Source organism: Pseudopodoces humilis, chromosome 22, assembly GCF_049639895.1.
Source record: "Pseudopodoces humilis isolate 2021_Gansu_Grassland_sample_001 chromosome 22, ASM4963989v1, whole genome shotgun sequence".
NCBI classification, from domain to species: domain Eukaryota; kingdom Metazoa; phylum Chordata; class Aves; order Passeriformes; family Paridae; genus Pseudopodoces; species Pseudopodoces humilis.
In genome coordinates, this window is record NC_142221.1 from 9,388,994 (window position 1) to 9,410,980 (window position 21,987).

The window sequence follows — 21,987 nt, forward strand, 5'->3', positions numbered from 1 at the left end:
CACAAAACCCAATTAATTCCATCCATGAGGTGAAATATTTTCTTTCTATATATGTTCTCTCTAATTTAACATCCTTCCCAGGCAGATTTATGGAATAGCTTCAAACCTGGCAGCTGTTAGAGCAGCTGTGAGCAACATCTGGCTCTGCCTTTACTCTGGCAGTGATTTAAAGAGCAGCAGGATCAGCCTACGTTGCCATGTCCAGCTGCTTTCCAATTTCTATCAGGGATCTGCCCAGAGAACACGAGTGCAGGGATAAAAAAAGATCATTAAGAACAAGGATGGGAACTGGAAATGTGGGAGAATGTAAAAGGATGAGCACAAACCCAAGGATGAAGCGTCAGCTTCATTCACATCTTCACTCTGGGTTTGATGTGGTGAGGACAGTGTGCCAACCTAACTATAGACTGCTACCCACAGCTTCAGAGGAGATGGAATTAGTGCTGCACCTAAAATAGGGATCAGGTCTCTTCAGAATGATTAAATCAGGGGAAAAGGCATCTACAAAGAGCCCTTTATTTAATACTGAAGAAAAATCTCTCCCACTCAGCATCAGCCATCGGGCTTCCCTCGTTGCAAATGGTATTTATAAAGCTGAGCCTCCACATTTCTCCTGATCCTGACAGTGATCTTGCCCATGGACAAAATATTTCTAATTAACAATTATTTCTTAATATTCTCATTTCTCAGAGCTGGAAGATGCCCTTTAGGCTGAAGCTGATGGCCAACAGCCTCCTCCAGCCTTCCAGGAATAGCTGCAACCGCCTCCTGTTCCCCAGATAAATTCAGTTAAAGATCACCCCCTGGAGAGGCAGACAGAGCCTTCTGGCTCCTGCTCCACTTCCTACCAGGAGCTCTGGGATCAGCTCCAGCAGCTCCAAGACTTTGACATCCTGACACCACCAGGATGGGAAGCCCAGCCCTGAGAGCTCTGCCAGAGCTTCTCAGGGTTTGCAGGTCATGGAATCATGGAATTATTTGTGTTGGAAGGACCTTAAAACTCATTTAATTCCACCCCAGCCATGGCAGGGACAACTTCCACCATCCCAGGCTGCTCCCAGCCCTGTCCAGCCTGGCCTTGGGCACTGCCAGGGATCCAGGGGCAGCCCCAGCTGCTCTGGGCACCCTGTGCCAGGGCCTGCCCACCCTGCCAGGGAACAATTCCTGCCCAATTCTTCATTAACTTCTCATGAACTTTCATTTCTACAGCTCTGCTGCAAGATGAGCTAAGTTTTTAAAAAGATCTTCAATCCTAAATAATTTTTAATGTGGTCCTAGGGTATAAAACACTTCAGCAAGGAAGGGACAAGGTTCTGCTCTCAGAGCAGGACAAGAGCAAAGACACGAGATGATGGACAACAGGAATTTTCATCTCTGGCTCTTTTGTTCTTTGATGCAGCATTGTGGCAAACTGGTGTGAAAAGCCAGTATAATCCCAGGATTTTTCCATGTTCCTGACTATAAAATACTCCCAGGGCTATGGGAAAACTTATGCAACAACAAAAATTTCAAACAGATCTGGTATATTTTAAACTACTTAAAAGATCATGCAGAGCCTTCTCAGCATTCACCTGTAAAGGTAAATGAAAGATAAAGGAAAGGAAATCACACAGAAAAAAAAGTTAAATCAATAAAATAAAAATATAACTCAGAGCTGGATGAAAACTGACATGACAGGGGAAAAAAACAAACAGGACTAATTTCTGGCCAGATCAGCTCCTTAAAGCTGGATCTCCCAATGTACAAATGGAGCAAGGTCAGAGGCAGAACCCCCACGTTTATTTGAGCTGTCAGTGCCAGCAGTGACAGGCAGCAAATGATGTGAGTGTCCCACCCAGCCAGCCCTCATTCCCATAGGAGCAGCATTTTAGCCCCACACACACTGTATTCCTTCCAAAGAATATTCCATCTTTGTGAAGTATTTCTACTTTGAGATATTAATCCTCCAATTAAAAAATAAACAAACAATAATCTGCAAACACTAAAGCTTTGGCTTGTTTGCTTTGCTGGTTAAAGAGAGGTACAGAAGACACACACAGACACAATAAACAGTAACTAATCTGACTGGGAATTTTCATATTTCCCCCTTTGTTTTGACAAGACTAATTTATTTCATTGCTGCTTCATTAGGTGCAGAAAATACACCCCATTAAAAATATCCCTTCTCCCAGCACCAAGTGTACAGCCAGAGAGATGCCAACTTCTAAAAATACCAGAAAGAGAAATTAATGCAGGACAAACAGCATTCGGTCTGATGGATTAAAAAATAGATAAGAAAAGCTCAGAATTAACTAATCCATCCCACTGGAGACATTTCCCAAGTGGCCCCAGGCTTCAGCAGCACAAGCTCAGAGCTCCAGAGGAGCAGGATCAGCAGGTCCTGGAGCAGGGAATGCTCCAGCCTTTCTGCCTGGTTCCTCCTGCACTGCCACCACCGAGGCTGCTCTGGGGACAGCAGGGAAGGTCCCATTTGGGACATTTGGGGCTTATCCGGGGGATATTTCAGCTCTCTCACACTCAGCCCCTTCAAGTGGATCTTCCAAGAACCCCCAGGAGAACTCCTGGCTGTTTCTCACACCCTGGGGCTCCTTTCCCCTCTCCCTGCTGGGTATTAACACCACACAAGAGCCAACACCTCAGAACAGCCACTGATGAAACATTTCTAATCCCCCAAACTCTCTGCACATTGTGATCTTGGAGAGGGGATTCCATGGCTCTCTTCAGTCTGCAGCCTGCTGGACACTGCTGGTACCAGTGGAAAGAAGGGCTTCAAACAGAGCAGGCTTTGCTTTTACCTTCCTCAAACCCTCAGACAATTTCTGAGCTGGATCTGGACCTGCAAGAACACTCATGGAAGTGCTCATGAAAATCCATTCTTCATTAATAAGATGAAATGTTTGCTCTAACAGAGGTCAATCGCCTCTCTCACTAATTATTTGCAGTTTTCAAGGCACCAACACCTGAAACAGCCTCAGGCTGGGCCAAAAAATTCCCTTTTACCTTGTGAAATGTTCTCTGAGCTTTTGTAATTTGTGCTCAAAAGTTAATCACCAGATTAAATGCTTTCATTTCATCTCTAACTATTCCTGATAAAAGTGACTGTGATTCCAGCTCTGACAAGCTCCAGAGTGCTTGAGAAAGTCCACAGTCCTGAGAAACCTCTGGACAAATGCACAGAGGAAAATTCCATGGCTGCAGCTTAACCAAGAGCTGGGAGAGAGCCCCAGAGTGCTGGAGGCAGGGAAAACACTGCAGGGAGGCATCAGCACCCACTGAGATGCTGCCCTGGAGGCACAAGGTGTGAAAGAGCAAGGTTAAAGGGATGTCTGACACAATTCAGTGCAGTTGGTTTTATGTCTTTAATCTTGAGCCTCCCCCAGGTTTGTGATTCCAGCAAACTGCTCTGGATCATAAACAGTTTATGTTTTGGGTGCTTCCCAAACCAGCCAGGCACAAGCAGTTCTTAAATAAAAAGCATAAAATCCATTTTCTTCTGGCAAGCAGTGATGGGGAGGTGAATCAGTCCCACAGGGCTCTGCCCACCAGGACAGCACAAACATCCCAATCTGGATTTTAGTGCCTCAGACAATCCAGCTTCCAGGAGAGTTTTTGCTGCAAAACCACAGCAGACTAGAGGATCCTTGAGACATAAACAGTGCCAGTGACAGGGTCCTATTTCCCACTGAAACACAAGACCTAAGACTCTTAATCTCATTTATAAATTTCCCGATGTTGCTTCATTTACAGTAAGAAAATTGCAGGAAAATGTGGATTTGATATGAAGAATACAAACTTGCAACCAGCAAACTTTAGAAATAACCCCACCTTCAGTCAGACTGAACCAGTGTCACCTGGGACAGCTTTCATCCAACATCTGATCAATAAATAACTCCAAGGCCAGGCTGGATGGTCCTGGAGCACCCTGGGATAGTGGAAATTCATTCCACCCATGGCAGGGGGTGGAATGAGATGATCTCTAAGGTCCCATCCAACCCAAACCAATCTTTGATTCCATGGTAAATAAACTCACCCACTGAAATCACTATTTAAAAAAACCTTCCCAAAACTTGGGTTAACTTTGAAAGTAAGTTTTTGTTTGTACTAAATATTGAAAGTTAGGAATTTCTCCTGACCCGGAGCCCCAGTGCTGTGGAGGGCACAGGCAGGACCAGGAGTGACACATTTGGGACTTATTTAGAGAAGGATTACCTCTGTCACTCAGTTCCACTGACACATGACAGCATGAGAGAGAGAGTTACACAAAAGGGAAACACATTTGTTGAGAGCTGGGAAAGGAAACTGATCCCAGCACGAAAAAAAAGAAGATAAAACAAAGATAAGCACAGGTGAGCACACTGAAACAACATCACTGTGCCTTGCCAGTGTGACCAGGATTTGGGCAGGGCTGAGCCAGGCAGTTGCCTCCTGACTCCTTGGACATGGAGCAGCTTTTCCAGTGATCCATCACTGCCTGGCAGGGCTGGTTCTGTGGCACAGACACTGAATTTCCAGAGGCTGCACCTTCCTGGGTGCTGCTCGTGCCCTGCTGTGCCTGGGCCTTGCTCCACTCAAGGAGGAATTCAGCATTCCCATGGGAGGAATTCAGCATTCCCATGGGATGGAATTCAGCATTCCCATGGGAGGGAACTCAGCATTCCCATGGGAGGGAACTCAGCATTCCCATGGGATGGAACTCAGCATTCCCATGGGATGAATTCAGCATTCCCATGGGATGGAACTCAGCATTCCCATGGGAGGGAACTCAGCATTCCCATGGGATGAATTCAGCATTCCCATGGGAGGAATTCAGCATTCCCATGGGATGAACTCAGCATTCCCATGGGATGAATTCAGCATTCATGGGAGGAATTCAGCATTCCCATGGGATGAACTCAGCATTCCCATGGGATGAATTCAGCATTCCCATGGGATGAATTCAGCATTCCCAGTGCTTACCATGGCCCACTGGCGAGCTTTGATCCTCATCTGGTTGTAGCTGCGCTCCTCGGCGTACAGGGCGCTCATGAAGGCGCCGATGGAAGTGCCCCCGATCATGTCCACGGGAATTCCAGCCTCGATCAGCGCCCGGATAACGCCCACCTGGGAGCAGCCCCTGTGCCAAGGGAGGGAAAGGAAAGCCTCTGTCAGCCAAAGAGTCACTGAAGGAGTGCAAAGACTGGTGATGAATGGTGCCTTCTAAGGAAGCCGGGCCCGCGCCAGCTGAGCTGCCAATCTCTTGCTAAACAAGCCCCGGTGCCAGGAACAAACATTAGGAATGCAGGAATCCTCCCAGAGACTCCCAGAGGATCCGAGGGAACACGACCACGCAGCCTGGATCAGTGGGAAAGGCAGGGAGATGGAAGCAGCCAAGAGCTGAGCTGGTGGATGGGCGAGGGGAACGTCAGCGTGGATTTGAGGGAGCAGAATCAACCTTCCAGAGCAGCCCGGAAAGGCTGGAGCTCAGAGACCTTCCCGTGAGCTTCTTTCCCAATGATTCTCCACAGAAACTGAGCCAGCCTGGGGTACTGGGAGGGGGCACCACATGGGTTAATAATGAATTTGAAGGTGGAAACAAAAGCAGAGATGAACAGAAATGAGAGGGCACAGGTTGAGTCTGCACATAAACACAGGAGAGGGGCAGATGAGGAGGCAACTTTTGAGGATGACACAAATTCCTTCAGGAGAGTAAACATATTCCTTGATTTCAAATGCAGAAGGAATTCTGAACAATGGAGTCAGGTGATAAACAACAGATGAACCTCTAATGATGGGAGGAAAACAGAAGCAGCAACGCCCCAGCTCCTTATCCAGCTCTGCTCACATGGATTTGGGAAGCCCTGGGGATATTCCCAGAGAAATAAGAACCTACTGTTCAGTGCAAGTTCAAGCTGCAAATCAAAAAAGCCAGAATAAAACAGAAAACATAAGAACACACATCTAGGATGGGCCAGTGCTTGTGAGCAAGCTCAGACTTCTCACCCAAAAAAAGAGCAGAACTAAAAAATGACAGAGAGAAACACAAAAGGTGACCAGAATATGGGATGGACTTCACATGAGGAGAAAGTAAACTCAGAATCACTGACTGGGGAAGATCCTGGCTGGTGAGAAACATGCAGGGCCAGCAATGATATCACCGTGCAGAGATTTTAATGGAAAGGAAAGAATTTGCAGACAGGCGTATGTAGAGCACAAACTGGGGAAGCCACTGTTACCACATGCTGGAGAGGTCAAATCACAAATGGATTTAAATGTGGAAAGGATGAATCAAAGGTACCAGGCTGTCAGTGGCTACTAAACATGACAAATGGGAGGTGCAAGCTGGTGTTCAGGAGGCTCAGAAGCTGCTAATTGCTACAAACACTTATTTCTGAAGCACTCACTGCTCCCCACCATCAGAAATGAGAGAGCAGAGGTGCAATGTTTGATCTCATCCCATGAACATCTGATCAAATCTGATCTTTCATCCCCTAGTGGGAGAGGGATCCATCCCACAGAACCATTACAGAAACACAGGACCCTGCAGGGGAGGCAAACTGCCCTTCCAAGCAGTCCAAAGCTACAGCCTCTGCTTTCAAATGCTTTGTCCAGTGAATAAGAAGCATTTTTGATTAGTTCATCCCATCTGGATGGATGCTTTGCAGTCTAGGCCTAAAGCAGTAAGAAAATCTTCCTTTTTCCATTTTCATCCCATTTTCTGTCCCCCACAGTTTGCTCTATTTCCATCCTCCTTCCCCTTGCTGTTTACATCCTATAAATACTTGCTAACAGCTGCCAAGTCCACCGTAGGTGTCGTTTGGCCAAGCTATGCTGAACACATTCTTTCCATCCAAATAAATCCCCTCCAGCTGCTGAAATGCTTTGGGACAGGTTCGTGGTTATACTGGGTGTAAATGACTTCAATGACAGATCTGTGCTGCTGCAATCCAACAGCAGAAAATGGCTCATTTTACTTTCCTCTCCAAATTCCCCTTCTCCTCATCTCCTACTGCTTCTTCCCACAAGATGCCCTGAGTTAAGGAAGTTCTACTTTTATCCTGCCCATTGTTTTTAGGCTTTTAGAGTGCAGCTATTTTTGCACTCTGCTGCTCATGCCTGGCACTTCCCACTGCCTCAGCCCCGATATTCCAGCATGGAGCAAACCTTTCCCTACACCTCCTGCTCTCATCAGGTCCCTTTCTTAGGGCAGGTAAAGAACCTTGAAGCATTTCCTGCTTGGAGGACAATTTTAAACAGGCCATGAGTAGCTCCAGACTGGATTCCCTCCCTTTAACTGTTTCTTCTGATTCACACATCCATAAATACAAAGGATTTGATGTGAGCACTCTGGATTTGTTCCTACTTTGCTGCATGATGCCTTTGCATGAATAACAGAAGATCATTATTACTTTTATTGGCAAGCCATCCCCTCCTGGTGCATCCACACAGTCCCTGCCAATATCCCACTAATGTGACAGGATCTCCAACAGATTCACTGGTCCCAAAGTAAGATGGGAATCAAAGTTCTTTTCTTGCTTGTAAAAGGACCTCCCATCAGCTGCCTGACTAAATTATATTTCATTTCCACACAACCACAAAGCTGATTCTTCCAACCCCAACACCCTGAGAAGGAGAACTCCTGCAATTTTCAAACTAAATCCTGAAAAAAGACAAATGTTCCTCCTTTTCTCCAGGTACCACCTGACCTCCTGAAAGACAGAAATGGGGATTTTTTTTTTTCCCCCCTTCTCCCTACACCTTTAGGCCATCACTGTCCCAGCAATGTTACTACATGGGAGTTCTCAACAACAACTCCTTGCAGTTGGTTCTTTCCTGGGCACTTCTTCCCAGCTCCACAAACAGGGGCAGGCTGCCAAGGGAAGCGTGTGCTGGTGCCCTGCCAGGCACTCACATCCCCTCTGACAGCATCCCTGGGCTCCCACAGAGCTGCACTGGGCACCTGCAAACTGAGGAGAAAAAGAAATTGAAGCCAGGAGCAAGATCCATGTTAACAGCCAGAGGACTAGTGCAGAAAAAAACCCAGGGACTGTGCACTTCTTGTAATACCAGGCCCAATTTCACAGGGGACGTGTCCTGGTTTAGGGAAATGCAGAAATACAAGTGTTGGGCAAGAGGAGAACAAAGGGAGGTGGCTCATGCCAGTGCTGTACCTGCAGTGACAATACAGGGACAGGGAAAAGCTCCTGGGTGACACAGAGCTGAATGTCACTCCCTGCAGAGGAAAGGGACAGGGGAGGAAGGAGAAGCCCAGAGAGGGGATGCTCACACAGCATGTCCCTGGAGCTGCTCCTGCAGCTTCCCTCACCCTGGAGCTGCCTGAAGGAGCAGGCATGGATGGAGAACCTCCCCTGCCAGGACTAACACTGCCCCAGGACACCGACAAGGGCCCTAGGAACAATGACCTACAAGATGACTTTCAGATATTTTCTATCAGAACCCAAAGATTTGCCCAGGAGGCGCAATCAGTGTCTGAATAGAAACTCTTTTCCATTGTACTCACTGCCTAGGACAGCCTGGGTTCATTAATGCCCTTTGCAGAGAGCTGAACCAGCACCAAGCAGCTCGAGGAGAGCCAGGCTCTGTTCTCAGCCCTGCCACTGCCTCAGCCTGACCTGAGCAACACAAATCAGGGGCTGCTCTGGGCACCAGCTGCCCCAAGTGCTGCTTTCTGCACTCACAACATCATGATCCCTGTGCTGAATGAGCCTCCAGGAGCTCTGCTGGCTAAACTCCAAGCACCATTCCTTGTTTGCTACTCATGGTCACAAAGAGGTCACTTGGTCTGGTCAGCTGGATGAGAGGAGACTGAGGGGAGACCTCACTGCAGTTACAGGTTCCTTGTGAGGGGAAGAACAGGGACAGCTCCGCTCTCTGCTCTGGGACAGGGACAGCAGGCAGGGAACGGCTGGAGCTGGGCCAGGCCAGGCTCAGGCTGCACATCAGGGCAAGGTTCTTCCCCCAGAGGCTGCTGGCACTGCCCAGGCTCCCCAGGGAATGGGCACGGCCCCGAGGCTGCCAGAGCTCCAGGGATGCCCAGGCTGGGATGTTGGGGGGTCTGGGCAGGGCTGGGAGCTGGGCTGGGTGATCCTGGGGGTCCCTTCCAGCTCAGGATATTCTGTGATTCTGGGAAAGAAATGACCACAAAGCAGGGAGAGGAGTTAAAAGGGTTGGAAACCTGCTTCCCTAAATACCTCAGCCCAGCACACACAGAGAGCTCAGCCTTTCTGCCAGAAGGTCTTGCAGGAAAATTCCTGCTGCTGAAATGAGCCCTTGCTTTCATCCCCTGGGGAAGTGCTGCTGGCATGTGACTGTAATGCACGAAGGCCAGAGCAGAACTGATAAAAGGAAAATTCCCCTGCGAGCTGTGCATGTGCCAGCTCTGCACGTGCTGCCAGAGCTGGGATTAATCCAGCTCAGCAGAAAGCAGCCAATGCAGCAGGATATCCCAGATCAAAGTGCCAGCAGGAAAGCAGGCTGTCCTCCCTGCTCAGGGGCTCAAGGAAACACAGTCAATACAAAACCAGTATTTTGTGCACCAATATTTTCCCCTTTAACACAGCAACAGGGTGCTGCCTGTATCTGGAAGAACAACCCAAGCCTGGGAGCAGCCAGAGGGGACACTGTTTTCAGACCATGGCAGCCAGGCAAGGCTGCAGCTCAACCACACCCCCAGAATCCACATCAGCTTCAGAAAGGAAGCTGGATTCAAAGAGGAACGCAGCCCAGGCATTCAGCCTCACCAGCCCCCATTTCTCCTCCTAACTGGCTCAGCAGGATGAAGATCTCCCTGAATGCTCTGAAGAGATGCTGTTTCCTTTGGCTAAAGAAGGATTAAGGCCATGGCTGCTGCAGAGCTCTGCTGTGTCTCCCACCAAAGCCTCCCCAGAGTGGGACACAGCTTCCTGGCCCTGCTTCCTGATGGAGTTACCTGGCAAAGGAGGCAGAACAACAGATTATCAAGGGGATTTCATTAAGTTCCATTAGAGCCCAACAAACCTGAATTAAGACACCCTCAGAACCTTCAAACTCCTGAAGCAGCAAAGCCATAAAAACAGCTTTTCTCTGGAAGGCTTGGCCAGCCCTTTACAGGCTGCTCAGGGCAGAGCTGGAGCCCCCAGCCCTGGAGGGGTTTAAAAGCCACGTGGATGTGGCACCTGGGGACAGGGGTTAGTGCTGGTCTGGGCAGTGCTGGGGGAGTGGTTGGACTCGATCATCTTAAAGGTCTTTTCCAACCTCAGCAATTCTGCAATTCTATCCATTTGTATTTCTCAAGTCCATTTTTGGAGATGTACAAAAAGTGGTGCCTTGGGCAACCACTCCCCCAACCCTGCTCTGAGCACAGCAGAAATAAACTGAAGTGCTTGAGCTTCCAGGCCCTCAGGACTGGATTTCAGCACATCCTGAAATCCACCATGTCCAGCACAGGGAACCAGTGACACTTCAGGGACCCAAAACTGGGGCGTGGTGGTGGTTCTAGATCCTTCTTGGGGTCACTGTGGAGGTGTTCTTTGTATTAAGGTGAGTGGAAATTGGATGTTGTTTATGTGAAGAGCTACATGGAGTGGCATCAGGAAAGGTGACATAAGGAAAAGCCTCTTTACATAAACAGCAGCATTTTTTGGTGTGTTCTGTGGCTGAACCTGGCATTGAGTGGTTCAGTCACTGGCTCAGAAATGGAGCAAGTCTGCTACAAGTTGCAACTGGACTATCTCCAGCTGGCACCTTGGAGCTTTTGCAGCAGCAGCAATATACCCAAACACTGCTTTGAAATCTAATCCTGGTTATATCTTTCCAATAACATTATTTCCCAGCTTTCCTGACCATAAAACTTCCCAGCATCATAAATCAGCCAGAATTATTGCAGTGACTTTCTGCCAGCTCCAAAGGAGCACAGACCCCTGCATTTCTGCAGCCATGGTTCTACATGAGCACTTCCAAGGACCTTTCCAATCTTGACAACATTAATTAATTAATCAACTAAGCACCACTTCTAAGCTAAACACAGAGAATAACCCCACATTACTGGGTTCTCATCCTAACATCCAACAATCAGCAGGATCTTTCCCAGCAGCTGCCCTGGAGGAAGCTTTTTCCCACCCACAGCCCACACATATTGATCCAGAGACCTGAATTTTTCTTGTCTTCCCCTCCATTAACAACAACCTCATTCCATCCTCCCACTTAGCTTTGCTCTCAGATTCCCACCACATCCTTAAGCCAGAGCTCAGGAGCCTTTTCCCCCTGGCCTTGCCATGCTGCAGAGATCACACCCTGTGCCAGGCACACACATCTGGCAGGAAAAGCTTCTCCTCTTTATCACAAGCCCAGTGAAATCCCTTTCCTGCAAGAAAATCCTAATACAATGTCCTTTTATAGCCCTGATCTTGTTTCTGCTTTATACACTAACTTTAGAAGAAGCTTTAAACAAAGAGATTTGTGCCTGACACAGAAATAAATGAGCAAAATGTGTTCAGCCCTTCCAGGAGAGCTGTCAGGGCTACCCAGTGGTAGGGGTGTGAAGGGATACAGGAGGAAGGCATTGGAGGGGGGAAAAAGCACAAAATAGTCAAAGTAAATTATAAAATGCACCAGGGTTTTTGTTTTCTGATTCCAGCTGGCAGCAGCACACTCGGAGAGGGACACAGGAGCAGGGAAGTGGCTGAATGACAAACTGCACCCACTTGGGGATGTCACAAAATCCTGTCTCTTACTCTGAGCCAAGGAACAATTCAGTTATCATCTGCAAAGGAAGATAATTTCTTTGGAAAACAAACATATCCTCCTTCCCCACCCCTCTGAGACCTGTTTATTAAAGTCTTGGAAAAACTCATTCTGAGCACAACACCTGGAAACTGCAGAAATAAGACCAAAGCAATTTAGAGAATTTAACTAAGAATTTACTTTTTCTTAACAGGAAAGCTCATTGCCCAGGTAGGACTGGACAGAGATTCCCCAAAAACCCCAGCAATGCAAGAACCATACTCCTGAAAGCACAGAGACTTGCCAAAAGAGATTTACAGCTGCTCCATGGGAAGTGAACACAGCACCTGCTTTTACATCTGATAAAAAATGGTGCAAAATCAGCAACAAGAGCTGACCCACAACTCCACTACTTCCTTGTTTAATTTCTCACCTGTTTATCAAGGCACTGCTGTGAATAAATGGGTTTGGTGGGAAAGACTGGAGATCAGGACAGGAGAGTCCAACTAAACCACCTGCAATTCATTTTAGGGATTTTTCTTTAAGCATTAACTTTGGAATCGATGACTCCCAAGCTCCTGCTGCTTGGAGGGTTTAATGGAAGCTCTTATAACCTTCAACCTCCATGGCAGATGGGAGCAAATGAGCAATTACAGAGGTGCTGCAGATGGGAAAAGGAAAAATCAGATCATTAAGCATTCCGTGGCTGCCGATCCATGCGAACACGGCTTTTGGGGGCACGTGATGACCCCGCTGTTCCACAACTCTGCCATTCAGGTCTGGGAAGCTGGGAGCAGCCAGAGGCTCTGCCTTCCCCCCAGCTCACTGGAGGCAGAGCTCTGAACTGCTGCACAAACACGATTAAAACCACGATGAACACCGGGCATCGCTCGGGATGGTCCCTCCCTGCAGAAATCCAAGCAGAACCTCTCAGGAGCAATTAGGCTGAAATCTCTTCCCAAGCATCTGCAAGCACAGAGCCCCGGGCCCTCAGAGGAGCTTTGTCTCAGGAGCTTTGCTCAACAACAGCAAATACAACTCGCTGATTTATTTTTAGGGGTTGTTTTCTGTTTGTTCAAACAGCCTAACTCTAGGGCTGACCTGGATAAGACTCAAACTAGATATCCAAACATACATTATCATCAGCTTTTCCAAGTAGGAGCCCACCTTCCTTACCTTACTCCTGTGGCCTCTCCAAAAGAGCAGCACAAGTAAAACACCAAGTCAAAGGTGCGGTTTTATCTTTAAGGATAAAGAGTTTTGCTGCTTCTCTGTTATTTTACCTCCTGAATATTGCCCTAGAATCAAATGTAGGTTTTGAAAGATGCTGGGAATCCAGAAGCCTGACTCTGGAATTCAGCTTTCCCTCTGGTTTATCTGCACGTGGCAATGGATGCTCCACTCGTGACAAGAGCACAGACACCCAGCACAGGACATTTCTCTGAGCACCCACAGGAGCAATCACAAGCTCTGAAGCTCCCCCTGCCTCAGTCTGAGCTTCAGAAAGGGATATCACACAGAAAAATTCCACTCCACTGTGCTCCGAGGTACAGACATTTATCTACACACACAAAAGCCACAACACAGGTCACCAAACAGCTTCCCCTCCTCCAAAACGCTCCCAGCCAGTTCAGGCTGGCTGTGATGGGAGAAGACTGCAAAGGCTACAAGGATTAACCTCAGAGCTGCCAACTTTCTGCCTTTCCAAAGTCAAAAGACAGACTGGCCTGGTGTACAAAGGGATTACTTTGAAGAACAGGAACTGAAGGAAAGATATTTCAGGTATTCAGAGGTTGGAGTGGTTTTTTTTTTCCATGACACAAAGCAGATTGAGCCCTTTTTGTATCATTTTGATACTTCCCTGCTGCAGAAATCCTGCTTCTTCAGCTGTTACTGGGCACTGACAGACTGCAGAAGCCGCACAGCAAGCCTGATTCTTCCATTTAAACCCAGGGAAGAAGCATTTTTCAAGTTCCTTTCATATCTCAGCTTAATTTGCTGGAACTTCAGAGCCTGATCAGGATGAGGAATGGGATCTTTTTAGCAGCACATATTCTTCAAGAGCTGCCTTGCTAGAGGAGAGGAAAGCACAGCCCTTACGTGGAGCTCAGTACCTCCAGCAAGCACCTGGAAATGGAACAGGAATTTCAGGGATGCTGCCTGACTGCATCAGGGGGAGAGAGAGAAAAGACAGGAATTGCAAAAAAATCCTCGCTCTTGTCTCACATAAGTGGAAATCAGGAAATGGTGTGAACCCAGTGCAGAAGGGCCCAGCCTGTGCCAGACAGGCTCCATCCAGGGCTGCCAGACACCAGGCTGGAGCCAGGGATCCTGGCCAGCCCCCAGATCCCTCCTGCCAGAGGAGGCAAAGATACCCCCAAACCTCAGCAGCCCCTGCACAAACACTGGTCATGTCCTGGCACTGCACCCAGACAGCACAAGGTGTCACCTGTCACCCCTCTGCCTCAGAATAACTGGATGGCAGGTTGTGCTTTAAGGCTCCTCTCCATGTTAGAGTAACAAACCAAACAGAAAAACAAATCAACCCCCAAAACTTACTGATGTCTTTATTAATCATTTCAGACTCAACACGAGCATATTGCAGATTCAGCTTTTGTATCCTGCCAGCTCGGCCAGCACTTTAATTGCTGGGTGTGTAATTAAAATGCTGCAGCTCCAGCCAGCAGCAGCACCACGTCCCTGTGCCTGCTGAAGGCAGCCAGGAGCTCCCCAGACAACCTGAGGAGGAATATCAGATCTCACAGCACAGCATTTACTTGCCTTCAAGTGTTCTACATGGGTAGATCAGGTCATCAGTCCCCAACTCGACTCCTTTTTTAGCAGGATGGAGCGGGGGAAGCACCAGAGGGTTCTTTCCTAGGCAAGAGCTCCTCACCTCCCAGCCACACTTGCAGGCTAAAAGCACCAACAGTCAAAAAAGGAACATCACCCTCTAAAGTTCTCAAAATCTGTTTCAAGTTTTCCCTTATGGTGTGTTGGGAGCTTTGCATCGTTTATTTTCTGCCACAACTGCTCCATAACCAAGGGGCAAAACCCTCCCAAATGCTGCCCCAAGGGGCTCAAGCCTCCAAAGAGAAGTTTCTGGAGATCCACATGTGCATCCAGCATGGGTGGCTGTGGGCACATCCCTCCTGCTCCTCACCTGACCCACCTGCACATCCCTTCCCAATGCAGCTCTGCCCAACCTGCCTGCGCCAGCTCCCACTGCAGACACAGGACAAACAAATTCCTTGTGCCTTCCTGAAGAACACATCAGTGCCTGGTGGCAGAGACAGGAGAAAGGATTGACAAGCAGGTTTTTACTCAAAGTTGCCTGAGTGAGCTGGAGCTGCAGCCAAACATCACAGACAAAACCACAGAAAATCCTCCATGGTTTATTCTCCCTGCAATCCCAGAGTCAAACACAGAGTGCAGAGAGCGAATGTGATCTTCTGAGAGCAGAACAATTGAGATCCGCCTCTCAGGGACTCTCCCAGCCTCTTCATCCCCTGGTAAAGCCATTGAATAGGAGGATAAAGGCAGGCTTTAAGAAGCTCAGCAGCAGCCCATGAGTGACCAGCTGAAGATGGAGCTGTCTGTTTGTCCTTCTCTAAGAGCCTGGAGTGTGAGCACCCTGCACGTGGCACAGGCTGCAGCAGCACAGACAGACAGAGGAGACAACAGGAATGCTCATCAGACACAGAGATGCCAGAACAAAAAGGGCAGAATTTGCTTCTCCTACACTGCTGCTTTTATCCTCTTTTTCCAGAGGCCCAGAAACAAAGAAAAGGCAGAAAGGACAAGCTGCTGAAAGAAGCCAACTGCCCAAACTGAAAAGGTCTGAGCCACATCTGTAGAGTCAGCAAGAAAACTGCGTGCAAAATAACCCAGTGCTGAGGTGAGATAATAAGTTTGAGGAGAAAACCAAACAGAAAAAGGAGAAATGGGAAGACAACCTGATGGAGTATCTAGAAATATCCTTTGACTGAAATGCTCAGGGTGGGATTGCTGGGGTGTCTGTGCAGGGACAGGAGTGAAGATCCTCGTGGGTAACTTTCAGCTCAGGATACTCTGTGACTCTGGAACAGATCAGCCCAGTTTTTTCCCCAAAGCCTCAGGGATTCCCAGATAGTTCTGTAATAATTTACTCCCAAGAAAGTTTAGTTTTCAAACAGCTTTGCTAAGGCAACCATGGCAAACCAAAGAAGGGGTGGGCTGTACGTGGGAGGGCTAAAGGTCAGGACAATTATTTATGGAAGGTTTATGCCTTTGTTGCAGGGCTTGATGTGTCATTATTCTTGTAACTACACCTCAAAGGTATTATTTTCCTAAACACAAATCCCCTTTCCTTCCCTCAAACTCCACAACATTTCTAACTAAAATTAAGTTAGCATTTAACAAAAGCAAAACACTGTAATTTTAGAACCGTATCACTTCAAGTTGCTTTATTTTTATGCTCACAGGAGAAAGAAAACCTTTAGTTCCTATGAGCCTTTTGTCATGACAAACCACAATGATAATTACTAGGAAGCTGCTCTTGGTAAAACCTTCCAATCCCGCTGTCACTGGGAAGCCAGACAAACATTCCCAAAATAACAACTAAATAATTGATATTACTGGAGTCACAGAACACAATACCTTGAACAAATAGCCACCAGCCAGCCCCTGTCACTGTCACCTCTCCCAGGCTGTGTGACCTGCATGATTCCTGCTCTGAGAGCAAGGTGGGAGGTTACTCATGTAATTATAATCCAAAGGCCATCAACAGCCTGTGCAGAGACCCACAAAGACATTATTAGTGCTTTAACCACAGGATGATTTTAAGTACTTAATCAAATTTCTTGAAATTCCCTTGCAATAGAAATGGGCAATCTAAGAATTTATTTTGCCCTTCCAAAGGCAGAGGTTCAGATTAATTCTGAACCTTTACACGGTTCAGGGTAATTTTGTCTCTTCCCCAGCCTAAATTATATTCTCACTTTGAAAAATCTTTATCTAACCACAACTGAGATGATTATTTCTTTGCTAGAACAACATTCTGTACCTTTCCAGGGAAAACACAGTGCTCACACCATCCCTGTGCCAGCCTGGAACCCCTGAACAAGCATTTCAGTCTGTGGCACACAAAGTGTTTCAGAGAAGGAAGAAATATCCCATTTTATCCACTCTGCCCTTAATCCTCTTCAAGTCCTCCCCATTCAGGGATGCAGAAATGAGCAGAGTGATGACTAATGGCCCATGGCTTGTTGCTGAATGGGTGATGAGCATCCAGAGACCCCAAAGCCAACACAGCAGCAGAGCAGCTTTGCAGAGAGGGACAATACAGGACCAACACAGTGACCCTGCTCCTCCTTACCTCAGATCCTGCACACCCACAGGTGGGAGCTTGAAAATTAAGTATTAGAATAAAAATTAAAAAAAAATTAAAAAAAAAAAAAAAACAGATTGGCAAAAATTACAACAGTGTTACAGAAGGAAGGAAGGGAACGAGCAAAATGTGCTGCCAGCAGTACAGGAGTGCACATATTTTGTATGACACAGGCTCTGGTAGAGGCAGAGATATCAGCTGGGAACAAAGAACAAACCACAAATGCTCTGTATCAGTGGATGAGAAGCCTCCTGAGATACTCTCATAAAACAGAAGCTCCCCTCTGCTGCTCTGCTTTGTGTCTCCATAGGACAGAGCTTGTCTTGGAAATAAAATCCTGCAAGCAGCTCAGGTGAGGAGCAGGATCAAGGCCTGTGAGACACTGGAGGAACCAGCTCTGGCTGGCACAAAGGAGCTCCAGCCTTTCCTGCAAGTGAAGGCTCCCCTGGAGCACGTGCTGGCCCAATGACAAAAATGTGGTATTTGTGCACTTAGACAGACAGACTGTGTGCAAATTAGGGATTTTAGTTTTTTTGAGAGCTGTATTTCAAAGCACTCTTTTAAAGAAGGGCTTCAAGAACACAGTGATGGAAACAACGAAGGCGGCGCTCGCTTGAGACAAAGGGTGACTCGCTTGTCTCAACAGAAAACTCTCCAAGTAAGAAGGGATTCCAAAGAAAAATGCCTGCAATAATTTATTTCTAAAGCTCACTGGGGTTTCAGATGGAGTTCTAACAGAGTGCTTACCACACACCTTGTCCTTGTGTCTGCAAAAACACACTCTTTCTGTAAGGTAAGGCTGTCAAAATGTATGGGTACCTGGGGGTCTGGAGAATTATAAAGATGAGAACATTGTCCATTAGAGGACATAACTCCTCTTACTGCTCAAACTTTGAAGAGCTTTGAAATACCTGTGAGCTATTTTCTAATATAAGAATCCATAAGGGAAAAAAAATCCATAGTGTAGGCCAACAGAAAGAAACGTCATCTTTCGTGCCCTGGTCACCTCCTGGTATTAAACCATTATGAGAGGCCTCAGGAGGTCACAAACACTCATGTTCCTTCTGCAGAAATTCTGCACAAATCCCCACTGCAGGCTAAGTTTGTGTAATTCCTCAGTGTCTCCTCCCCCAAATGCTGCCTGCAGAGCAGTGCTGCTGTCCCAGGATCTCTGCTATCCTGAGGGATCTGGGGGATGCAGCAGCAGAGAACCCCAGAGTGGTTTGTGTTGGGAAGGACCTTAGAGCCCATCCTGTTCCTGCCCCAGGCTCTCCTTGCCCAGGACAGTGCCCTACCTGGCCCCTCCGCCGCCCAGCACCAGCGCGATGGCGTTGCCCGTCAGGACCCGGGCCAGGCGGGAGAAGTCGGAGTGACGGTCTGGAACCTTCTGGAACACACGTTCATACATCTCCACCTGCAGAGGAGAGCCAGGCACGGTCACTGCACAGGCAGGGCACAGGCAGCCAGCAGCAGCCTGCTAGAAGATGCTGTGAAGATGAGGAGACTGGAGCTTCTCTCCTGTGAGGGAATGCTGGGGGAGCTGGGGCTGCTCAGCCTGGAGAAAACAAGACTGAGAGGGGACCTCACCCCTGTCTGTCCCTGTCTGCAGGGAGGGACCAGGCCACGGACCAGGCTCTGCTCCGTGGGGCTCAGCAATGGCACAAGAGGAACGGGAAGGGACTGATGCCCAGGAGTTCCACCTGGACAAGAATTTCTTCCCTGTGTGGTGACTGAGCACTGGACAGAGACCAGAGAGGCTCTGAAATCTCCCTCACTGGAGACACTCCAAGCCTGTCTGCACACAATCCTAGTGACTGCTCCAGGGGACCCTGGTGAGCAGGGAGGTGGGACTGGAGGAGTTCCAGTGCTCCCTTCCAGCCTGAAGCTGTCAGTGATTCTGTTACAGCTCTTCCTCAAAGAACAGAGAGCTGTGAACAACCCAAACACTTCTAGTGGCCAGTGGCCTCTCTCAGTCTTTTACAGCTCCTGGGGGTATTACAGAATTTCCTTTAGAGCTCTTTGTCTTTCTTGATGAGGATCTGAAGGTCTTGGGAGGCATCCCAGGCTGCCTCTGCCTTATGTGTAGCATGGCTCTGGGAAGCACAGGGATGCTCCCAACAAAAAGGACTCCATGGCCTGTGCATACCTTTCACTGGAACTCTGAGACAGTGATCACTCTTTCAGGATATCAAAAAGCCAAGTCTGCATCCATAAAGAAAATCTGCTCCCCTTATCCCTGTTCCCTCAATCCAACTGAGGCCAAACAGATTTAAAGAGAAGTGTGTAAGAATACGGTGGACTATCATTGTCCTAAATCCCCTGTGATACACAGATTACAGATCAAGTGAGGGACAGCAAGGGACCAGCCACCAAAGCAGGAATCTCTTACCAGCTTGGGCAGGCTCCTTTTGGAGAAGACTCTGCGTGGACAGTGGATGTGGAGGTGAGCAGAACACCAGCTGCGCATGTTGAGCCACTCCACGGTGCGGGAAGGGAGAGGCCCATCCTCCTTATGGAGCAGGACCAGCTGCTTCTGGGCTCTCACTGCCGTGTTCTCCAGCATCCTCTCCAGCTACAGCAGTTATGGACACACAAAGAAAGGGCAGTAAGTCCTGGCTGCTTCAGTCTCAGGGTGAAATTCATCCACACACACCCCACACCCTTATTCCCACCTCAGTACAACCCTGCACACCCCCAAACATGATTGGTTCAGACAACACTATTTACTCTGGCTTTACACAGCACACAGAAGCCTAAAACCAGCCAAACCTGAACGTTTTTGACTTAAACCAGGCCATTAAAAGCACAGCACAGGCAGGCACTGCTCCTGCAACGTGAGATGCTGCCCAAGTCACACTCGAGCCCACAAATATTCAGTGTTTTCTTCTTTCCCTTCCCATCAGTCCACTTTTTTTTTTTTTTTCCTCCTTGCATTTCTGATTTTGATTTTTTTTTGTTGTTGTTTTAGGCAACTGCTGGCAGCTTGTTCTGCCTGTGCTTCCTGCCTCCCACATCCATGCAGGAAGAGCCTACACAACGGGACACACATGAAAGCTGCATGTGGGACCAGCCCAGGCTCTTTGCAGGTCAGACTCAGCATTTCACCATCCTAAAAAAAAACTCCACCTGTGTGGGGTTTTAAAATTTCTTGAAGGATTTTTGTCTGGCCAGAGGACTTTGGTAATAAAAATATAAAACTGTAAAAATAGATAATAAGGGGGGAAAAAAATATAGCTCAGTATCTGTAATAAAATATAATAAGTAATTCATACACTGCAATTTAGATCTACTTTTTCCTAAGCACACACCATGAATTTCATGCAGGCAGAAAATAATTTCTCCCTCTTCCCAAAGAAATTCTGGGCAGAAACACAAAGCTTCAAAGCAATTTTTGATTTACCATTGGCCAAAATGACTCTTTAGAGGAAAAGAACTCTGCTGGAAGTCCTCCTACATAAAACTTGCCATTTCAGAGGATTCTCATGCACTTCTTTTGATATTCCTAATGGTCATTTCTCAGGAATATTTCATTATTTATGCCTCACTGGGTGTTAAACCCAGGAAAATACATGAGTGTGAAGCAACCTGCTTTGACCTGGGCTATTCCCAGTGCCAAGAGGGGAAGGAGCAGCTCCCACACCTCTCCCACAGTGGGCTCCTGGTCTCCCAGCCCCACGATGAGGATGCAGTCGGCCTGGCGGATGCAGCGCTGGGTCCAGGGGGTCAGGGTGCTGTCAGCCTGGTACAGCACAATCCTGTGGATGTCCTCCTGCTGGCCCAGCCAGCTGGTCAGTCTGTACTCGTGGATGCTGGGGACACACAAGGAAAACAGAGAATTCAACTGGTGTAACATCACAGCTCCCAAGAGAAGAGAGAGGAATCTTACACAGGGAGAGAGCGGCTTTTCCTGCTCAGCCAGGACCTGCTCCCAGCTCCTGTTGGCTCTGCTTCTCCAGGATTTACACCATTAGACAAATACCAAGGCAGAAGGATACAGTGATGCCTCACTCCAGCAATGCTTCCACAGCATCCCTAAGCATGAGCACACTCAGAGCAATTCAGCTTTTCCAATTTCACAAGTGAGAAAGTAACTGTGGAAAAACCCCACCCACACCTGCACCAAATACTCCTGAAACATTATTGTCTCCAACACCTGGAGCAGAAGACCCAGCAGATGTTAGAAGACAGGATTTTGTTCCCAAACTCTGTGTATTTATAAATCCAGGGTGTGCCTGCATTCCCTGAGCAGTGATGAGGGCAGGTACCTGTCGAGAGCAGCAGAGCCCAGGCGCTGTTTGATGTTGTCACTGGTGAGCAGCAGGGCAGGGCCTGGGGGAACAAAGAATTTCACCTATGAACACCTAAACTTGAGCTCCTGGAGAAAACTGCCCAGAGAAGCCAGGGCTGCCTATGTTCTTGAGTCACCCTCCTCTCTGTGCTTTCATCCAAGGGAGAGGCAGAGCTGGTAGGGCTGGGGTGGATCTCTGTGCTCCTTCAGCCACAGGTACCCTGACTGCAGACAACACGTGCACAGCAAGCACCAGAAGAGCCTTGGAGAGACTTAATCATATCCAGATCTCACTTTTGATGTGGAAAAGCAGCAGTTCACAGAGCAGGACACAAGCAAGGGTGCCCAGACAGGCCCTGGCTGTGCCACCTCAGGAGGAGCCTGCCCAGCATCCTGTCCTTCCACATGCCAGGGCCACGGGACAAAGATTCCCAGACCTTCACTCATCCCCAGCACGGAACACGGTGGTGCTTCCAACAGAACCAACTTGTTTTGTCTCAGAAATACCAACCATCTGCTCTGCACTCCCAGTTTCTAGCAGGCTCCCAATTAATCAGCCATTAAAACCCCTCCATTAATGCGACCAAGAACACCAACATATGTGAGCTCAGAAAACAGAACCAACAAAAGTGTT

At 48.0% G+C, this 21,987-nt stretch overlaps 1 protein-coding gene across 3 annotated transcripts in view; it reads right to left on the minus strand.

The window, feature by feature from the left end:
- The window catches only part of PNPLA7 (patatin like domain 7, lysophospholipase), a 102,799-nt gene that overhangs the window by 21,194 nt on the left and 59,618 nt on the right, over positions 1-21,987 (minus strand). For all 3 annotated transcript variants that reach the window (XM_088065717.1, XM_088065718.1, XM_088065716.1), the window contains 5 exons: positions 21,331-21,394; positions 20,706-20,874; positions 19,455-19,637; positions 18,361-18,479; positions 4,957-5,113 (listed from right to left, as the gene is read on the minus strand). In XM_088065717.1, coding sequence (XP_087921843.1) covers positions 4,957-5,113; positions 18,361-18,479; positions 19,455-19,637; positions 20,706-20,874; positions 21,331-21,394 — 692 coding nt within the window. The remainder of the gene's footprint in view (positions 1-4,956; positions 5,114-18,360; positions 18,480-19,454; positions 19,638-20,705; positions 20,875-21,330; positions 21,395-21,987) is intronic.